We start from the raw sequence: 22,002 nt of genomic DNA on the forward strand, positions 1-22,002 counted from the left end.
TCTAAAAGTGTTTTTATATTGCAGTGTGAGTTAGTTGCTGCTGTCTCTCACAAGGGTATTTATATTCCAAGTAATATTATGAACTGGAAAGTTCTCTCCTATGGAAGAAATTCTTGACTTAAGTCTGAGGTGAGGGTGATCTTTTCGGGACAGAGGACCTGCCATCTTACACTTCCCAGTATGTAGATTTTTAATGATGAAACCAAATAAAACTAAGAAAATGCATGTTTATATTCATGGAGCCAAGTGACTTCAGCTCATTAATAATAATTGGAGATTTGCCTCACCAAATGACAGTGACACAGCACTACCAAACAACGTGGCAAGGGCCAAGACTGTGACTCTTGTTGACTCTTGTGGGTTTACTGAGTGTCAGACCAAAAGCTTGTGAAATGGCATGTCACCACCATGATATTTTTTTATCATTTTCATGTAAAATTTCCATTGTACTGGCTTTATAATGTTCACAACAAATACAGTTCTACACATATCTAATTTAAAAATAAATATGCAGCTATTACTAACTATGTACTAATACTTTTTATTCCCCAAATCAGACCTAGATAGAACTGTAAAGGTTGGGCGAGCGTCGGAGGAAGAGACCACCAAGAGACTGTCTCATGCAACAGCAAAGGGTTTATTAGGGGTCCAGCATGCTGGGGCTCAGAGCTCACATGAATAGAGCAAAGAGAGAGAGCCCTGAGAACAGCTTAAGCAGAGCTTATATACTTTTCTTGGAGAGGGCAGGGAGGGAAGTTCATTGACGGGTCAGGGCGAGTGGGCTGTTTGCCTGCAACCGAGTGAGGGAGTGCATCCTGCAGTTTGGGGCAGTTGGGGACAGCACATTCTGGGAACAAGATTAGCTAACAGTTCTCGGGATTTCAACAGTGTTTTGTTAAGCATACAGAAAAATGGAGTGACAATTACCTATTTTATTAACCTTTCATTCCCCACTTCTTCTTCTGGCTACTTTTAATCATAAAAGTGGTCATTGGGGGGTGTCAATTCTATGTCTGCTAGTGGGGTATATTGTTGTCTGATTACCATAAGTTTGACTTGTCCAATTTGGGCTTGGAGAAAGGAAGCTACACGGTTGAGCAAACAGGGTCCTAGATTTAGCAACAATATAAGGATTATTAAAGGACCAGCCAGGGCTGATAAAAGCATAGTTAACAAGGGGGACTGTGTGAACCAAGACTCATACCACCCTTTTTGGGCCTCTCTCTCTCTCGCTGACGCTCTTCAAGGCATCTTCTTAATTTACTCATAGATTCTTTTACAACTCCAGTATGGTCGGTATAAAAACAACATTCTTCCCTCAATGCAGCACAAAGGCCCTCTTCTCTCATGAAGAGGAGGTCCAACCCTCGCCTGTTCTTTAAAACAACTTCAGAGAGAGAGGTTAAAGATTCCTGCAAAGCTGTGATGGAGGTTTCTAATATCTTTAAGTTTTGGTCTATTGCTGCTTCTAATTGGATCATTTGTTGTGTCCCATGGACCAGGGCAGTGGTTCCTGTGCCCACCCCTGCAGCAACTCCTATTCCTAACAGGATGGCTAAAGTGAAGGATAAAGGTTCCCGGGAAACCGGGTTGTATGCCCCCCCTATTTGATCTTCAAATGAACCTGCATCATAATAGAGCAATCTGGGAAACATCTGCACCATTACATAATTAATTACATCTGTTGACCATTTTATGAAAACATAAATAATGTTTAAGTATATAGAATTATACTGTTGTAGGGACGGACAAGGCAAGGCACCTAAGATAGTACCGAAGACAGGGAAACAGTCCTATTTGGTTGCAACCAGATTCAGAGGGCATTGCTTCTGTTGTAATCAATTAATCCCCTGAACCCCAAGTTTAGGTAGTTTCAGAATTTTTGTACCCAAATGTAAGGGAAGGGGCTCAGAAGTTCACAGTCTGCAGAAGTTTATAAAAAGCAGTTTTTGTTTCTGTTTTTTTTCCTCTGTTCTGGGCAAGTTAACTTTTTAAGGACACCTGGGAGAGGGAGAGCTTTTTCTCCCCCCCCCTTTTTTTTTTCCTGCCAGCTGTTACCATGGAGCCCAGTTGGTAACTTCTTTATCTTAGAAATGTAGCCATCTCTGTGAAGCCCCAGCTCAAGGCCAGAGGCCTTGTTCACATATTTTGTGAAAAACTAGTAAGGGGGTGTCTAGCTTAGGAGTGCTGATTTTTCCAGCCAGTGCCCAAGTAGAACAGGGCAACATGAAAAGAGGAAGTTTATCTATACTGAACTCTTTTATAGGGACTCTTTTGCTGAAAGTCCTAAAGTCAGCCATGGTGAAGACTTCTGGAGAAGGTCAGTTAAGACTTTTTTGTGGGCCTGGTACAGAGGGGGAAGACGGGGAAGGTGGGGCTGAGAGCAGCTCTGTGGATAATGGGAAAGGTGTTTGGGATTTTCCTAGCAACAAAAACTTGAGTAGTAGAACAGGTAGAGCAGAGGGGAAGATGGGAGTGAGTATCCCAAAAAGCCTGTGAGGGACTTTAAATTCTTAGTAACCTGTTTTTAGTGATGACAAAGCAACTTTAAAGGCCATTTTCATTACATCTTGGATAGGGGTCTGACGGCTCTCCTCAGCTGGTTTGAGCTTTGGGTTAGCTGGTAAGAGGACCTGGTGGAACCCGGTGTGGGCACTGACAGGAGAAGAGAGGAGTGAGTGGGTGGAGGGGTACCTCAGTACCTGCTACCTCAGCAAGGGGGCAATGGTCTGAGAACTGGCGGAGGTTTGGGTTTTTGATCTAGTAATTGGAGGGGAGAAATCAGGTTGCTGAGGTGGGAGTGACAGCAGAGAGTCTAGAACAGAAGGCTAAGGGTGAGGATCTATTGGAGAAGCATAGTTTAGGATGTGAGCAAAGGAGGGAAAAGGCCTCCACATAGGGGAATTTCCTTCCACCCTTTTGAGCACTTGCAGAAGTTAAAAAGGTCACGCAGAATTTGAGGATCTAGAGATCCCTCTGGGGGTCTTCGGTTTTGGTTATCTAATTGGTAATATGGCCAATGCTGTGTACTGAATTTGATGAGGAGTTTGGGTTCCACCAGGTAGCCCCTGTATGCTCACATCCCTATGACTTACAGAAGAAGTCGGCTTTTTCCCCACACAGCCATGACTGTTTGTGGCTTCGATAGTCCACCGGGCAAACATAGTAATCTAGGTTAGCCAACCTGCATCTGGCTCACGTGTCCCTACATCCATAATGTTTGTTTCCTTTATCTATGGTACAGAAGGGATTTAATGGAATTTTAGTGGGATCCTCTTCATCAGGGATATCCCAATAGGAAAGACCTATAGCCAGCTGACAAATGTCTGGGTGGAGAGATGACCACCAGGTCCCTAAGGGGGCTGTATGCGAGATAGACCATATTTCTTGTCCAGTAGGATTTGTGATCAGCCATCGCTGCTGAATGGGCTGATGAGGATTAGGACTACTGGTGGTCAAGGGGAGAGTCTATAGCCCTATCCACATGGTGAACACACAATTTGAAAGGGTTACCAGTCTTTTTTAGTTTCCAGCCAGAGTCTGGACAGGGCGCAGTCTTGAGATGAGAGGTATGGATCCAGGAAGTGATTCCATCTACCTTTACTGCTGTAGGTGTTATAAGTAGCACCTGGTATGGTCATTTCCAGCGGGGTTCCAGGGATGACACCTGATGTCGTCTTATGTAGATGAAGTTTCCCACTTGATATCGGTGTGGAGTCCTTTCGTCCCCAGGTTGGTAGGCAGTGGCCAGCTGTTTTTACAGGTATCGCTGAGTTCTTTCAAGAGCTTTAAGTCTGTCAAGCAAGGGGGTGTGGAAGGGATCATTAGGTCTTAGAGTTGGGGTTAGGTCCCTTACTGGAGGAGGGGCACCATAGAGAATTTCATAGGGGTGAGGTTACACAAAGAAACAGAGGGAGTATTTCTTGCATGAAACAGTGCATAAGGCAGGAGCATAGTCCAATTTTTTATGCCAGTCTCTAAGCTTAATTTCATTAAGGTCTCTTTAATGGTTCTATTCATTCTTTCTACCTGTCCTGAGCTCTGGGGTCTATAAGCGCAATGTAACCTCCAATTAATCCCCAGGGTCCTGGCTAACCCCTGACTTACCTGGGCCACAAACGCCGGTCCATTATCAGACCGTATTACCTTAGGCAGGCCGTATCTTGGAAAAATATCTTCCAGGATCTTCTTGACCACCATTAGCGCCATTTCTTTTTTTGTGGGGAAGGCTTCAATCCATCCTGAAAATGTATCTACAAAGATTAGGAGATATTTAAGTCCATACATTGCTGGCTTAATTTCAGTAAAGTCCACTTCCCAAAATTGTCCTGCTCTGGTTCCTCGAAGGCGCCTTCCTGCAGGAAGCTTGGAAGGGTAAGAATTAACCAATTGACAGACCCGACAGGCTTTTGTTACCCGTTCAGCTATTTCCTTTCGCTGTGTGCCGGTTAGTGGAAAACTCTGTTCTTGATCTTTCAGGAATGCCTGCAGTTTCTTTGAACCAAGGTGAGTGAGTTGATGTACATTTTTAACGTAGTGTAGGGCTTTCTGAAATTGTAGGCTGGGCTCAGTGAAGTCGAGGAGTTCAGTGTCAGTGTCCTTAGATGTTAAGTTGTCGGGGTGCTCCGATGTAGTTAAATCTCCTGACTTATGTTCCCCTGTTTGGAAAGTGTTAACATGGTTACTCCATTTAGGGCTGCCAATTTAGCTTCTTCATCTGCCCTCCTGTTAGATGGGGGTGGTATCTGCACAACGGTTTGTTTTCTGGGCTCAGTGAGCCATCGTTTACCACCCCTAAGGGAATAGCCCAGGAAGATTACTTCTTGCTGGAAAATTTGGGCCTTTTTGGCAGAAGCTTTATATCCGAGTTGAGCAAGCTCGGATAATAGTTCTTGGGTCCCAGACTCACAGTTTTCCTTGGTGTTGGCTGCCAGTAGCAGGTCATCCACATATTGAAGCAGGGTGACTTCAGGGTGCATAGTTCTGAAGTTGTTGAGATCTCTGTGGAGGGCTTCATCAAAGAGAGTGGGGGAGTTTTTGAACCCCTGTGGGAGTCTAGTCCAAGTTAGTTGACCAGATGTTCCGGTTTCTGGGTTTACCCACTCGAAAGCAAACAGCAACTGACTATCTTTATGCAGAGGCAAGCAAAAGAAAGCATCTTTTAAGTCCAGAACAGTATACCATTTTCGCTCAGGGTTCAGAGTGCGAAGCAGATTGTATGGATTAGGTACCGTGGGGTGAATGTCCTGCACTCTGTTGTTGATCTCTCTTAGGTCTTGAACGGGGTGGTAGTCCCCAGTTCCTGGCTTTTCTACTGGTAGCAGGGGAGTGTTCCAGGCCTATTGACAGGGCCTTAGGACCCCTAAGGCCAGATATTTCTGAATATGGGGCCTTATCCCATCTTTAGTTTTTTTTTTTTTTTTTCCAGAGGATATTGTTTGACATTGATTGGGGAGGCTGAGGTTTTTAACTCCACTGTTATTGGAGGTTGTTTCATGGCTAGGCCTAACCCAGCAGTTTCTGCCCAGGCATCTGGGTAATCTGTTATCCATTTCTGGGGTAGCTTGCCTGTTTGATCAGTCTTGGGGGTGTGAAGAGTTGATGTTTATCGTTTACTGACATAGTTAAAGCCATGACTATAGGAGTTTTTACTGAAGGATTTAGAAATTTCATTTGGGGGCCTTCAGGGTTAAAAGTTATTCTGGCCTGGAGCTTGGTGAGCAGATCTCTGCCCATCAATGAGGCCGGGGATTCTGGGATCACTAGGAAGGAGTGATGGACTTTTCCTTTCCCCAGGTCCATGGTCCTCTTAGTTGTCCAAGCCCAATATTTACTGCCATTAGCCCCTTGAACTAGAGACCTTTTATTTGATAGAGGGCCCAGTGGGGCCTTAAGGGCTGCGTATAATGCCTCTGTATCCACTTCAAAGTTTATTGGGGTCCCCTCCACTTCAAAAGTTACCCTGAGCTCGGGGAGGGGATCCGAGCCCCGACTTTCCTAGTCATCCTCCAGAGTTAGAATGGCTGGCTGGTGTGGCTGTTTCTTTCTAGGGCACTCTTTGGCCCAGTGTCCTTTTTCTTTACAGTAGGCACATTGATCTGAGGCCAGAGGTGGCCTCTGGCATGGGCCCAGGTATCCCTTCCTGTCTCCCTGTTTAATTTCTGGCCTATTTTTTGTTGTGACCAGGACCTTAGTCAATGCCTTAGTCTGTCTTTTGCTTCTCTCATCCTCCCTTTGCTCCTTTTCTTTCTCCCTCCTTTGTTTCTTCTCTTCCTCAGTTTCTCTCTTACAGTATACCTTCTCGGCTTCTCTGACCAAACCTCTCAAAGTCATATCTTGTAATCCATCTAAGCATTGTAACTTTTAATATCCAGGGCACCTTGCCCAATAAAGGCCATCGTGACAGATGCCTTTTGATCCTCTGCCTGAGGATTGAAAGGAGTATATCTCATATATGCCTCCATAATTCTCTCTAGAAACATAGAGGGAGATTCATCAGGCCCTTGAATAATCTCTCTTACCTTGGCCAAATTAGTTGGCTGCCTAGTGGCCGTTCGGAAACCCATTATTAGAGCCTGGTGATAAGTGGACAGATGCTCCCTACCTTCAAAGGTGTTGGGGTCCCAGTTGGGTCGGTTCAAGGGGAAGTTGGCTTCGATTATGTTGGGAAGTTGTGTCGGTTGCCCATCTGGTCCGAGGATATTTTTTCTAGCTTCCAGGAGGATTCTCTCTTGTTCCTCTGTCATGAAGAGAGTGCCTAGGAGTTGTTGGCAGTCATCCCAAGTAGGTTGGTGTGATAACGCCGGTGAGTTCTTTTAGCTGGGCCAGCTTCCTCCAGGGAGGAGGGGCTGTGTGTGCCCTGGGGGAGTCATCTGGAGGGCACTGGGCCGGCTTAGTTTCCTCCAATGGTGGAGAGGCTGAGTCAGCAGCAGGGGAATCATTTAGAGGCTGTTGGGTGTTGGGGGACGAGGGCAGGGGATAAGGAGGGGGAGGAGAGTCCAGTAGAGTCAAATCTTGAGACTCAGGAAGAACAGAAGGTGGAGGAGGAGGAGGAGCAGAGGGTTTGAGAGACAGAATCATGGAGGAAGGAGTAGGAGTGGGGACAGGGACAAGGAAAGGCTTCACCCATGGAGGAGGAGATTTGCAGAGGTCCTGCCAAGTTAAGATATACAGCTGTTGATCTGGATGGCTATGTGGCCCCGGCTGAAAGACAAAGACAATATTTCTGACTTTTTGAATTAGTGGGAAGTAGAAAGATCCTTCTGGGGGCCATCTGACTCCAAAGGTGGGACATTCTGAGGCACAGAGAGTCTGCCAGGTCCGGCGTTTTACTGAAAAAGAAAGATTCTGAGCCCTTAAGTGGAATTTGGTCCAGTGATCAAGGGTCAGGGACAGAGGCGTTGAAGTGCTCTGTCCCATAATGAAAGATACACAAACAGTGAAAGCAAGGACACACAGACAGTAAACGTTCAACACTGAGACAGGACTGAGTAGCTGGCAAAACCTGATGGGCTGGCAAACCGAATTTGAAGCAGCATACTGCAGAATACTGAGTCGAGGAAACTACTGTTCCTCGATTTCCCAAGTCCTCTGGGGCATCCCCCAGGGACGTGGCCTGTGGCTCTGTGACACGTCTGTCAGCCACTGTCGGAGAGAGCTCACACTCTTCACAAACAGCCACTTTGCCAAGCCCTCCTGAAACCTGAAACCTGAAACCAGAAACCAGAAACCTGAAACCTGAAACCAGAAATCAGAAACCAGAAAGAGACGCCTTACTTACTCCGAGAAGAGCCCATTGGGGGTCTTTCGTGTGCCGCTGCCGGATCTCGGTGGGACCTCCAAATGTAAAGGTCGGGAGAACGTTGGAAGAAGAGACCACCAAGAGACTGTCTCATGCAACAGCAAAGGGTTTATTAGGGGTCCAGCATGCTGGGGCTCAGAGCTCACTTGAATAGAGCAAAGAGAGAGAGCCCTGAGAACAGCTTAAGCAGAGCTTATATACTTTTCTTGGAGAGGGCAGGGAGGGAAGTTCATTGACGGGTCAGGGCGAGTGGGCGGTTTGCCTGCAACCGAGTGAGGGAGTGCATCCTGCAGTTTGGCAGTTGGGGACATCACATTCTGGGAACAAGATTAGCAAACAGTTCTCGGGATTTCAACAGTGTTTTGTTAAGCATACAGAAAAATGGAGTGACAAGTACATATTTTATTAACCTTTCATAACTACTCTAGCTCTTACAGATGAGTCTAAATGAGGAAAAGGTGGAGTGTGTGTTTCTTAAACTTTGAGATTCCTGTTTATGCCAAAGTTCTAGATTCATAACATAGATGTTTGAGCTCTCTGCTCTAGTTATGGTGGTGACATAACTAAGTCCCCAGTTTACATTTTGGCTGGATTCCCCTTGAGTGGACAAGGGTACAACATTAGTGGGGATTCTGTGGAGTGAGGTGAATCTTAAGAGTAGTTTTGATTTGCATTTCTCTAATTACTAGAGATGTTGAACATTTTTCATATATTTGTTTCTTGATTGTATTTCTTCTTCTGTGAAGTGTCTCTTTGGTTCCTTAGCCCATTTATCAAAGACTTAGACATTAGAATAGAGATCCTGCACCTAATAGAAAAAAAATGTAGGCCCAAATCTTCATTGTCAGCTTAGGAACTGACTTCCTCAACTAGACTCCTAAAGTGCAAGAAATAAAATCAAGAATCAATAAATGGATTACTCATACATTGCTGGTGGGGCTGCAAATTGGTGCAACAACTATGGAAAGCAGTATGGATATTCCTTGGAAAACCTGTAATGGAACCACAATTTGACCTAGTGATCCCACTCCTCAGTCTATACCCAAATGATTTATAATCAGGATACTACAGTGATGCAGCCACATCAATGTTTATAGCAGCTCAGTTCACAATAGCCAAGCTATGGAACCAACCTAGATGTCCTTCAATAGATGAATGTATAAAGAAAGTGTGGTATATATACACACAATGGAACATTATTCAGCCATATAGAAGAATGAAATTATGGCATTTGTGAGTAAATGGATGGAACTAGAGATTATTATATTGTGTGAAATAAGCCAATCCCCCAAAAGCTGCTGAATGTTCTCTCTGATATGTGGAAAAGAGGATGGAAGGGGAAGAATAGAAGAATATGAGTCTATTGGATTAGACAAAGGAGAATGAAGGGAGGGGGAGTAGGAAGGGGAATAGGAAGGACAGTAGAACTAACTGTCATTAACATAACTTTCCTATCCTTGTATTTGAATACATCACCAGGGTAACTCCACATCATATACAGTCACAAGAATGGGATCCTAATTAGAATAAATTATACTTTGTGTATGTATGTCAAAATATGCCTATTGTCACATATATATAAAAATAACAAATAAAAAATACATTTAATTGTTTAACCAAGTATTTTACATACTAATTTGACTGTAGATCTTATGTTAAACAACTTTTATTATCCCAAGGGACATACTGTGATCTGCTCACTTGGCCCTAACCATCTCAGCCTCCTTACTCACTTTTATTAATAATTCAGGATTTCAAAGTTTGCATTGGAGTAAGTATATTCCAGATTATTAGAGAACTGTTCTTATTAATACATGCACACAGTAACACAGAAAACAGACCTATAAACAGAATTTAAAATAAAATAGAGTAAATGCATAAAGACCAGGGACCATAGATTATTGTACTCTATTGAAATAAGTCTCCCCCAAATCTCTAAGAGAAGTTGTACAAATGTACAGGTCCCTATTTCACAGTCAGGGAAGACTATACTAGGAGGATTCCCAATGAGTGCTAAAATGAGTCTCACCTCACCCAAGTGTTACCTCTTGAAGTTAGTGAAGGCTGATTGTTCCCACTGGTCCAGCCAGGGCCTAAAGTTGAGCTGGGTCAGTGTTGTCTACATCAATCCTGAATTCCCATCTGATGGCTCAATAAAGGATAAAGCTTTGAGGGATGAGGAATCTGTCATCCAGCACACATGTATTATCCTCCAGGATCGCTTCCTAGAGTGGATTCCTTGTTCTTAACCTTAAATGTGAAGGAGGAATTCGAGCAAAGAACATCTTCCATGTAAAGCTCTAGGCTCTGCACTGTCTCATTCCTCCTAAGGAGCTGTGTCTCTCTGCATGCAAGATCTGCTTTCCAGATCTGTTTATGGTAACCAGGCTGCAGGGAAATTAATAGATTCCACACCATGGGGTACAGTGTTATGGGATGAATTTTTCTAAGGACAATACTGCCCCCCAGTGGAACACTCTCAAAACCACAAGGTTTCTAATTAGGTGAATAGAGGCCACTCTTCACCTTTACTTGTTTGGGAGTCGCCAGGGAGGAAACCGGGAAGCAGGGTAGAGAATCTTTTTTACCATTGTAGGATGCTGAGAAAAAGGAATGGACGAGCAGTTCTTGCTAACCTCTCAATGTGAAAACAGTCCCTGATTAAATCCACATTCCAGGTCCTTGCCAAGGAGGTTCTGATTTGGCAGAGTGAGATACTGAGGTGAGATATTGGGGTGTTCCGTGTTTCTACCCAGCGTCATTGGGATCATTTGGTAAATGGGGACACTCTGGGCTGGGAAGCGGCTCCTTGCTTCCTTAGGAGCACCCAGATGTCGCCCCTTTGCTCTAAGTTTATGCAGCCACAGCGGACCCACAGCGGACCCACCCACTTGCAGGGGATCTGCTACACCCCCCTCGGTTTCCATGAAGCTGCCAAGATTTCCAGGACTTGGGGCCAGGCTGGCTTCAGCATCCTTGGTGTGGATGAGAGAGTTGCTCCTGCCCTGACGACCACAGCTAGATCTGGAATTAGGGATTTTTATTCAGGGCAGGTTAAGAGGTAACTTTATTATTAATATTTGTTTAAATATTTTGCTTATTAGTTTGAGTACTTGTTGAGATTTAATGGTTTTGTTTCTGACATGTCCTATTGGTACCTTTTTTTCTATTATTTTACCTTCAGCTTCAATTGTTTTGGATAGAGAGATTGATTCCTGGCTAAGAGAAGACGTAAGGTCTACCTGTCCAGCAATTTACCTTTGCTCTGTGATCTATCTTCCTATGGGGGACAAGGGCACTCAGGTATGTAGCATATGTCATTAGCCACAATAAGGATGTCCCCAGTCATGAATTTTCTGTCCCTCTCTTGACTTTCTGACCTTTCCTCCAAGAGCAGTTGCCTTAGTAGAGCCCAGATTTGGGGAGCTTGGTCGAAATGCAAAGGTCATGCTTTCAGAAGAGTCTGGGGTGAGCTTGGCACTCAGAAGCCCTGCAACTATTCTGATTAATTTCCCTATGAGAGAGGTGCTGGGCTTTCTGCTTTTAATCCTTAGGCCTGAGCATATACCAAAAGCTGCTTCAAGTAACTTGGACACCATGTTTCCACTAGTCAGATTCTATGCCAAGAGTCTGTTGGATTTTATTTTTGAAAGGGCCTGAATGGACCTGGAGGTCCCTGAATGACTGAATTACTTTTGATTCATTGTTATGCCTTTGGGGCAGTTTGGTTGTCCAAAGTGCCTGGAGATTAGCTGGAAACTTAAACATCTCAGGAAGCTGGTGGATATGCAGTTTGAGTGCCCACAGAGGAGAATCCAGGAATTCTAGGGAGGGATGTCACTTGTACTTTTCACAAAAACCCAGTGAAAATATATTATCTCCATTTTGTAGAAGAGAAAATGGATACAGAGCATTTGAGAAACTTGCCCAGTGGTGGAATCCAGAGGCAAACCCAGGATCTGACCCTAATGGAGCTTTCATTCATCCTCCTCCACCTCTGGAAATTCAAACAAATTTAACCCCTCATTTACTGGTGAACTATTTAATTTCTGCCTCCTGACCTGCCGCAGTCTGGCTGGGCACAAAATCACGAGCCATTCACAGCCTTGTAAATTCAAATCATCTTCTTTTTGGTCTGTAGAAATTGCTTTAGTTAGTCTCTCTGGAATCCAAATTGGCTGCTGTTCTCCTTGTGGAAACACACAAACAGAACCCCAACTCCAGACAATCACTGTGTCAGGACCTTTCCATTGTCCTGTTAAAATATCTTTCCAAAGTACCTTAGGCTTATGTACATTTTATGTATACATATGTCTTTCTGCAGAACTAAGCCCTGATGAATCCAAATTTAAAAAGTTTAGAGTAAAAAGGGTTATTTTAAGTTTAACGTTGGGGAATATATACCCCTTTCCAATTCCCTCTTTTTGCTTTAATAAGTACATTTTAATAGTTTGATGAGCTCTTTCAACTCTGCCTTGTCCCTGTGGATTGTATGGAATTCCTGTTATGTGAGTAATGCCAAATGATGAGCAAAATTGTTTAAAAGAGGTAGAAGTATAACCAGGACCATTATCCATTTTTCACTGTTTTGGAATGCCCACAGTGGCAAAATTTTGTAAGCAATGAGCTATAATATCTTTAGTTTTTTCTCTGGCATGAAGGGAGCCCATCAAAAATCTGGAAGAAGTATCAACTGTAACATGCAAATATTTTAATTTTCCAAATTCTGGCAAATGTGTGATGTCCAACTGCCAAATATGGTTGGGTATCAGTCCTCTAGGATTGACTCCAAGATTAACTTGTGGTAAAAAGGTCACACAGGGCTGGGGATGTGGCTCAAGCAGTACGGCACTCACCTGGCATGCGTGCGGCCTGGGTTCGACCCTCAGCACCACATACAAAGATGTTGTGTCTGCCAAAAACTTAAAAATAAATATTAAAATTCTCTCTCCTCTCTCTCTCTCTCTTTCTCTAAAAAAATAAAAATAAAAAAAGGTCACACAATTTTGACATTGTTTTATTATATGTCTAGCTTGTTCCTTAGTTATTTTAAAACACTTTGTAAAGTATTAGCATTGACACGGAACCTTTTATGAAAATTTATAGCTTCTTCTATTGTGGAGAAAATATGTGTGTCATGTGTAGTTTTATCTGCTAAATCATAGCCCAAACTAAGGGCTCCAGGCAATCCTGTATGTGCCCTGATATGTCCTATAAAGAATGGATCTTTTCTGTCTCAGATTAGACTTTGTATAGTGGAAAACAAAGAGAAAACAGTAGAAGAAGGGGAAATCCTACCAGCATCTTCAAGGGATACTATAGCATTAACTGTATACTGACTATCAGAAAATAAATTAAATACAGAATCTTTAAACATCACAAAAGCTTGTAATACTGCATTAAGCTCTACTTTTTGAGCTGATTATTTGGGTACTAAAAATGTAAAAGTTTGATCAGGGGTAACTACTGCTGCTGTACCATTATTTGACCTATCAGTGAATATATTTGGAGCATTCATGATAGGTGTTTTTCTTGTCATTTTTGGAAAAACTACAGGATGTTTAGACCAAAAAGACAACAAAGGATTCGATGGTAAGTGATTATCAAATGAAACATTAGATTTACACATGATTATTGCCCAAGTATTTAACTCATTAGCTAACTCATCAATGTGATCCATAGTATATGGAGTAATAATTTTCTTGGGAGAAATTCCAAACACTCCCTTTGCTGCTTTTATTCCTTTGAGTATTAATTGTCCTACAGCCTCAGGATACCTAGTAAGAATAGTGTTAGGAGAATAAGATAAATATATCTGCAATAATGGACCTTCTTGCCAAAATACTCCTGTAGGAATATTTTTTGTTGGTGTTACAATAAATAATAAAGGCAAACTTATACCAATTCTATCAAAATGCATATTTTCCATATATGTTTCAATAATCTTTAATGACTTTCTTACTTTAGGAGTTAACATGCGGGGTGAATTTGGATCTGATGGACCTTTTAGAATATCGAATAAAGGTCCCAACTCTCCTGTTGGTATGCCGAGATAAGGCCTTATCCAATTTATGTCTATGAATAACTTTTGAAAGTCGTTAAGTGATTTGAGTTGATCTACTCGTATTTGAATTTTTGGTGGATGGACCATGGTTGAGGATAATAGAACTCCTAAATAATTAATTGGAAAATTTAATTGTACTTTATCTATTGCGATCTCTGGATTATAATTATTTAAGTTTGTAAGTGTGGCAGAACATTCTAGCAATGTGTTTTTATCTTTATAATAATACATCATCCATATAGTGACATATTTGTAGTTCAGGATTTTGATTTCTAAGTGGCTGTATTGCTTTGTTAACATAGATTTGACACATAGTTGGACTGTTAGCCATCCCTTGAGGGAGTACTTTCCATTCATATCTCTGATCAGGACCTTCATGATTTAATGCAGGGATAGTAAATGCAAAACGTGGACTATCCTCGGGTTGAATTGTAATTGAAAAAAAAAAAAAAACAATCTTTAATATCTATAGTTAAAACATGCCAGGTTTTTGGCAAAGCAGACAATTGAGGAATCCCTGATTGAGCAGGTCCCACAATAACCATCTCATTATTAATGGCTCTTAAATCTTGCAATAATCTCCATTTACCAGATTTATTCTTGATGACAAAAATGGGAGTATTGTGGGGAGATATGGAAGGTTGTATATGTCCTTCCGCTAATTGTTGTTTGACCAGGTCACGGGCTACTTGTATCTTTTCTTTAGTCAGGGGCCACTGTGAACCCATACTGGTCTTTCTGATTTCCAAGTAATTTTGGTTGTCTCAGTGGCCCCTTCTGAAAACCCAATCCATGTCTATTTATTCCTTGGTCTATTTGAATTGGTGCTGCTATACCTTGTTCTTGTTCTCCTAATCTTTTTTCTTTCCTAAAACCTTGTCTAGCCCTAGTAGTGGGCACATTAGGATTGATGTTGTTTGTTAACGTCAAACCTAATTGATCTAGGACATCTCATCCCCATAAATTTATAGGAAGATGATCCAATACATATGGCTGCATAGTTCCTTCACATCCTTCAGGATCCTTCCAATCTAATACCATTGCACTTCTATGAGGATTAGTCACCATTCATAGGCCTCGAAACATTTGAGTGGCTTGTTGTAATGGCCAATGTTTTGGCCATTCTTGACGAGATATGATGCTAAGGTCAGCACCTGTGTCCAGTAGTCCATTAAACTCATGTCCTTGAATATTCAGTTTTAGCATTGGGCAAGAATCTAAATTTAAAGACAGAATAGCCCAATCTACACCTGTAGAGCCTAATCCCCTGGAACCTCTTTCTACAGTACAACTGGAAAATTTATCATGCAGGCTGGGTATTATTAATAACTGTGCTATTCTATCTCCTGGTGAAATTACTGATATACCTCTTGGAGAACTAGCTATAATTTTTATTTCACCTACATAATCGGGATCAATTACCCCAGGACTTATCATAAGTCCTTTTAATGTAGAAGAACTACGTCCCAATAATAAGCCTACTGTTCCTTGGGGAAGAGGTCCTTTTACTCCTGTGGGAATGATTTGAACTCCCATCTCTGGAGTTAGTACTGCTTTGGCAGAGGTGCAGATGTCCAACCCTGTGCTCCCTCTGGTTTGTCTGATGAGGGATTTAATGGACAATGTGTCCTGGGCACTACCCTGATGGTGTTGCTGGGTTCCTCCACTGCCCCGTATATTTGTGGTTGTGGGCCCCGGAGCATTGGGCCCCCCAGTCTGTTTTTTAGCAATGGAGCCTGATGCCTTTCTTCACAATATCGTGGGTAAATATCTGGTCATTGTACGTTTTTTGATAAGGGAGTACCCTCTATGGTGGTTTGAGAATGGCATTCATTAGCCCAATGTCTCCCTCTACGGCATCGTGGGCAAATACCCGGTATTCTATTCCTTTGATACCTAGTTTTGTTAAACCCTTTTCCTATGGGGCAATTCCTTTTAAAATGTCCTGTTTGTTCACAATTATAGCATGTTTTTGGCCTGGCATCTAAAGCCTGTTGTACTGCAGCTGCCAAGACTTGCCCTGGTTCATTAATGTCTCTACATAATTTAATATATGTGTTTAAATCTTCATGTTTCCATGGTCTAATAACCTCTCTGCAGTAATGATTTGCTTGGTCATAAGCCAGTTGTTTTATTAATGACATTGCTAGTTCTGTATCCCCAAAAATTTTGGCAGCTGTTTGAATAAGCCTATCTACCAATTCAGCGTAAGGTTCATTAGCTCTCTGTATCACCTTAGATAACTGGCCTTGTAAATCTCCATGTCCTTGTAAAGTTTTCCATGTCCTAACTGCGTCTGCAGCAATTTGTGCATATATAGCAGGATCATATTCAATTTGTTGCCGTAGACCCTTATAAGGTCCTTTCCCTAACAACATATCTAGATTTCTTTGAGGGTAACTGGCTCCTGCATTTCGTCTAGCTGTCTCCATGCAAAATTCCTCATTGGCAACCTTCCATAACAAATATTGTCCTCCATTTAGCACAGATTTACACATGCTAGCCCAATCTGCTGGCATCATGTCCAAGTTGGTAATGGATTCGACCATGCTTACCGTGAAGGGTGCTTGGGGACCATATGTTGTTACAGCCTCCTTTAACTGCTTCACTGTTTTGAAATATAAAGCACGGTGAATTTGCTGCCCTCCTACCTGTTCAAGTACAGGGCATGCTAATCTTTGAGGTCCTGTCTCAGGATCCCATTTATCAACTACGGGGTTTGAGGGCCACTCAGCTGTCTCCATCGGTGGGGCTGTTGTTTGAATTACACCCTCTGGTGATAGAACAGAGTTAGTAGCAGCCTCCTGTTGTGGCCTTTTTCCTAATAGCCCCTTTTCCTTTAAATTTTCTTCCTCTGTCTGACTAGCTTGAGAGACCTTCTCTTTTGCTTGATCTAAAATGTCTTTCTCCATGGTCTGAACCTCTAACAATTTACTTAAAACTCTTTCAGTTTGTTTTTTTACTAATTTCTAATCTACTATAAAGATAACACAACCCAATAAGATAACACAAAACAAAACCGAAACTGAATGAAACAAAAACGGAATAAAAAATTGTTGTATCAATTTTCTCTTTCTCAGGGTCGACAAACTTCAGACCTTGAGCCAACCATTTTTCCCAGTTTTCCGGAGAAATTTCTTGGGATAGGCAGCTTGAAACAAAAACAAAATAAATCAAAACAAGAACACGTTGTTTTTTGAAATGGTCACCCATTCTCTAGCCTTCCCTCAGGGGCGAGCAACTTCACTTACCTCCAAGCTTCAGATGTTCCCCGCACAGACCACCAAATGCCGCAGTCTGGCTGGGCACAAAATCTTGAGCCACTCACAGCCTTGTAGATTCAAACAGCAATTCTTTATTCTGGAGCTGTCACCGGCACTCTACACACACGTTCTGAGGAAAATCCACTGGCACTCTGCATCCCAAATAATCTCTGAATCCTGTGAGAACTCAACGGGAACTCAAGGAGCAGGTGGGTGTCTGAGGCAGCAGGATACAACCTATTCCCAGCAGGGTCCACCTTAAACCTGGACCCACCCTATTCCACACAGGATCCTCCCTAAACCTGGATCCACCCTGGTCCTTGAGCAGGGTCACCTTTCTCAAACATTCATGCAATGTCACTGCAAATGACCTGGGTCCAAGGCAAGCCCATTTCCACAATGGAGAGTCCTCCCTCTAAGCAACATTGGGTAGGCTGACAAGGAAATTGCCATGTGTCATTCCTACTTGGCAATGGCTCTCAGCACTGACCCTTAAGTATTGATCCATGTGGGCAGATAAAACCACGTCTGTTTTATGAACTTTCTTATATTGATCGCTCACAGAAGATTCCCAACAATGTTTTTTTAAATAATAGATGGACATAATATTTTATTTTGTATATTTTATTTTTATGTGGTGTTGAGGCTCACATACAGTGCCTCACATGTGCAAGTCAAGAGCTCCACCACTGAGCTACAACCCCAGCCCCCAAGGAAAGTTTGAAGAATAAAAAGAACAAAGACAGTAAGTGCTTCACATTTCCTTTCATTTATCACGTGAATGAATAAGAGAAAGAAACACAAGTACATTTGTAGTAACCTCTTCTGGATCAAGTACCTACGATGATAATTTTATCCCATTCGTTCCTGCACAATAGGATAGGAAATTAGCATAAATCCCACTTCTTTTTCTCTTTTATGAATGAGGAAACTAAGATTAAGTCCCTTTCCTAAAGACACACTGACAGATTATGATGGATTCAACCCCCCCCCCCATGGTTTGTCCTTCATGATTTTTGCAGGCCCTAATGCCTACTGGAGCACAAAGAAGGATGAAGAATTGTTATGGGGAAGGTAGAAAATTTTTCCAAAGTGAAAATTTGGAGCTGGGTGTGGCTCAGTGGTAGAGTACTTGCCTAGCATATGGAAGGCCCTGGGTTTGGTTCCTAAGACCACACACACACACACACACACACACACACACACACACATATATATATATATATATATATATATATATATATATATATATATTGAATATAGACATTTGTGTTTGTTATCCATTAATAAGAGTGTATTGATCTCTGCAGTATACTAGCTGTGAGGGAAGAGAAAAATCCAGAGTCTAGAAGGAAAGTTTCTCATTTAGAAGAGACTATTCTCTCTCTGCATCCTGATTTAGGGAGTCCTGAAGTCTCTGAGTAAAATTAGGGATTGAAAAACTGGGATAATTTTACTTCCTTCATAAGCTTGCCTCAGAAGGACTCTGTGATTTCATTTTGTTATTTTAAACTAAGAAGGTGTATAAACAGCAGAAACAGAAAAGCAGGCTTTATTGGATTTTATGTGCAGGGCAAAGTTTGCTGTAGAACATGTGCAGTATTTTAAACTAATGCTATGTTCCTTGCTTGGTTTACCTTCCTAGTAGAATCTATTGTGTGACTTTTTTTTTCTAGGAGGGTGGTACCAGAGACTGAACAGTCTACTACTGAGCTATATCCCTGGCCCATTTTTATTTTTACTGTTTGAGACAGGGTTTTGCTAAGTTGCTGAGGAGTGGTAGAGCAAAATGGAAATTTTTAGCAGTTTAAGAACTGGCAGGCTGTTGTTTTGGCTGATACACAGCAGCTTGGTTTACTGACATTTAACCAAAGGGGCTTACAGTAGCTAACAGGTAAACTGATAAGCAGGAAACTATATAGCATGGACAGAACAATCCCCCTTTAGGCTTCATGCAGTAAAAATTCCTAAGCTTGTGAGCTAAGGGTCTCTAGGCTGTTGACAAACTTACACCCATGTAAGGAAATGTAAGATGCACCCTCCAATAGAATTGCACCAACTTCTTTGCCTTGATGTACCCCAACTTGCTTATGTGTAAAAGTCAAAGCCCTGCTGTGCTCAAGACCCAGACTTTGGGAATTAAAACTCTTTATTAGTGGCACTGGAGCCATTAATAAAGTGGTGCCACTAATAAAGTGTTGCTTCCAGATCTCGGTGTCCTTATCCTCATTTCTCCACTCTAGAGGGTGTCACTGAGTTGCCCAGGCTGACATAGAACTTGAGACAATATTGCCTCAGCCTCTGGAGTTGCTGGAATTACAAGTGTGTGCCACTGCTCCTGGCTCTGTTTTGTGGCCTAGTAATTCACCAGTGAGCATGTGGTTTGGCTTTTGGTAAGACAGCCTCTTTTTCAGGTTTGTTGCTGATACACTCTTCTGGTTTTCCCACCTCTTAATGTGATGTTGTTATACTTCTTCTTTCTTTTCTTAAATTCTTAAATTTTCTTAATTTATGTGGATATTTTTCTGTCTCTGTATCTACTCTCTAGTTTTCTAGTTTTTATATCTATCATTCCTGTTGTCTGTGTCTCATCTGCTCTGCCAGGGGAATGATATTCTGTTAAAACATTCCCTTGGCTGCTCTGGAGGAAGCCATAATCTGATTGGTGCCTACAGGTGGCATGTACAGACTGTTATCTAAGGTGGATCTTTGAGGTAGAGCTTGATTCTTAGAATTTTCAGTGGATTACATGGAACAACTATTGATATAATGAAGAACCAAGGTCTAAAAATAAATATTGGAATTTGAGGAGGATTGAAATGAAGATATACATCTGTTTATCTTTTTCTCTATATGTATATATTGTCACCCCGACTCCAGACAATCACTGGGTCAGGACCTTTCCATTGTCCTGTTAGAATATAAGTACATTTTAGTAGTTTAATGAGCACTTTCAACTATACCTATTCCCTGTGGATTGTATGGGATTCCTCTTAAGTAAAAAATTAACTAATTTTTCTTCATGGATGATGTTTCAAAATATCCTATATGCATCCTTTGGAAATTTAAAGATCCTTTAAATTTAAGTCTTCCAAAAGCATTTTGCCTTAGTTTTTAGAATTACTTTATTCTTTTTAATTTTTTGATGTGGTTTTAAAACAATTTCCTTCTAGTTTAATGTTTTCTAAATTGGCTCTTGTCTATAAATTTTAACACCCTCATCTGAGACTTCTAATTTCTCCACCACCAGAAATTAAAGTTGATGGGCTTTTTGAAAAAAAAAAATTACTAATAATCTCCTTGTTCTTCTATTTTATCCAATATTTGACTTTAAACTTCTCTCTTCTACCTTTTTCTAACTTGAATGTCTGTATCTAATAGTTGTCTTAGCTTTTTGCATTTTCTATCTGAAATACCTTTACTTGGCATTTTCAACCATTTTCTATCTTATTTTTATCTTCTTATTTCTGTCTTCCTACATCTTCTCTATCTTCCTACATCTTTTCTATCTTCCTATATCTTTTCTATCTTCCTACATCTTTTCTATCTTTTTTTCACCTTCCTGTACTTCTGTCTTCAAAGTTTTTCAATTCAAATTTCTAATATTCTTTCTCCAAATTGCTTTTATCCTGTTATCTTCCCATTTTCATTTTTTTTAAAGTAATGCTTTTAAGATTAACTAGGCTTAGAATGATGCAATCTTTCCTCCATCATGAAGGCATCTTAACCACCTCAAGTTTAACCTTTTAAAGACTTTTGCAACTTACTTAGACATTTTACAACTTTTTACTTTACCACACAAAGATTATCTCACCTAGAAACATTTCTTTATTTAAACTTCCATATTAAAATATATTTCCACATCTTGAATCTTTTTATATCTTTTTTCTAGCCATTAACACCTTTTTTAAAAAATTCATATTCTGAAACAACCCTTATAAAATTTTTGAATTTAGACAAATTACTCCACAAGATGAAATATTTTTATGTTTTTTATGGTACTATAATATTCTATTTTATCCCATATTTGACTTTAAACTTCTGTCTTCTACCTTTTTCTACCTTGAATATTTGTATCTAATAGTTGTCTTAGTTTTTTGCATTTTTTATCTGAAATACCTTTATTTGACTTTTTAACCATTTTTATCTTCTTTCTATCTTCTAGTTTTCTTCTAAGGTTTGTATATTTATCCTTAGTTGCTTTTTTTTTCCTCCTAGTTTTTTTTTTTTTTCCTATTTTGTGGCTTTAAAATTCTTGTCTTCCTATATCTTTTCTATGTTCCTACATCTTTTCTATCTTTTTTTAAACTTTCTGTACTTTTGTCTTTGAAGTTTTCCACTTTAAATTTTTAATCTTCTTTATCCAAATTGCTTTTATCCTATTATCTTTCCATTTTTATGGGTTTTTTTAAGTAATGTTTTTAAGATTAACTAGGCTTCAAATGATGCAATCTTTCCTCCACCACAAAGGCATCTTAACCACCTTTAATTTAACCTTTTAGAGCCTTTTGCAACTTACTTAGACATTTTACAACTTTTTACTTTACCACACAAAGATTATCTCATCTATAAACATTTCTTTTTTCTTTAACCTTTCATATTAAAATATATTTTCACATCTTGAATCTTTTTATATCTCTTTTCTAGCCATTAACCCTTTTTATAAATTCACATTTGGAAACAACCCTTATAAAATTTCTGATTTAGACAAATTACTCCACTTTAATAAGATGAAATACTTTCATGTTTTTTTATGGTACTAATATACTATAATTGAAACCCAACTGAAACTTCTTATACTCTTTGTATATAAATTACACTTGATAGAATCTTAACTCTTAGTAACCTTGTTCAGCAAAGACACAGACACAAAG

At 40.8% G+C, this 22,002-nt stretch overlaps 1 protein-coding gene across 1 annotated transcript; it reads right to left on the reverse strand.

Moving 5' to 3' along the window:
* Positions 1-618: 618 nt before the first annotated feature.
* Positions 619-6,746, reverse strand: LOC124108898 (uncharacterized). Its single transcript, XM_058570811.1, is given in 6 exon segments — positions 619-3,794; positions 4,147-4,658; positions 4,910-5,417; positions 5,420-5,586; positions 5,589-5,997; positions 6,522-6,746. Coding segments are annotated over 6 exon segments (1,827 nt in total). The 3' UTR covers positions 619-3,788.
* Positions 6,747-22,002: the final 15,256 nt, after the last annotated feature.

Source organism: Marmota monax, unplaced genomic scaffold (genome assembly GCF_021218885.2).
Source record: "Marmota monax isolate L192 unplaced genomic scaffold, Marmota_monax_Labrador192_F-V1.1 WCK01_AAM20220418_F8-fsc00486, whole genome shotgun sequence".
NCBI classification, from domain to species: domain Eukaryota; kingdom Metazoa; phylum Chordata; class Mammalia; order Rodentia; family Sciuridae; genus Marmota; species Marmota monax.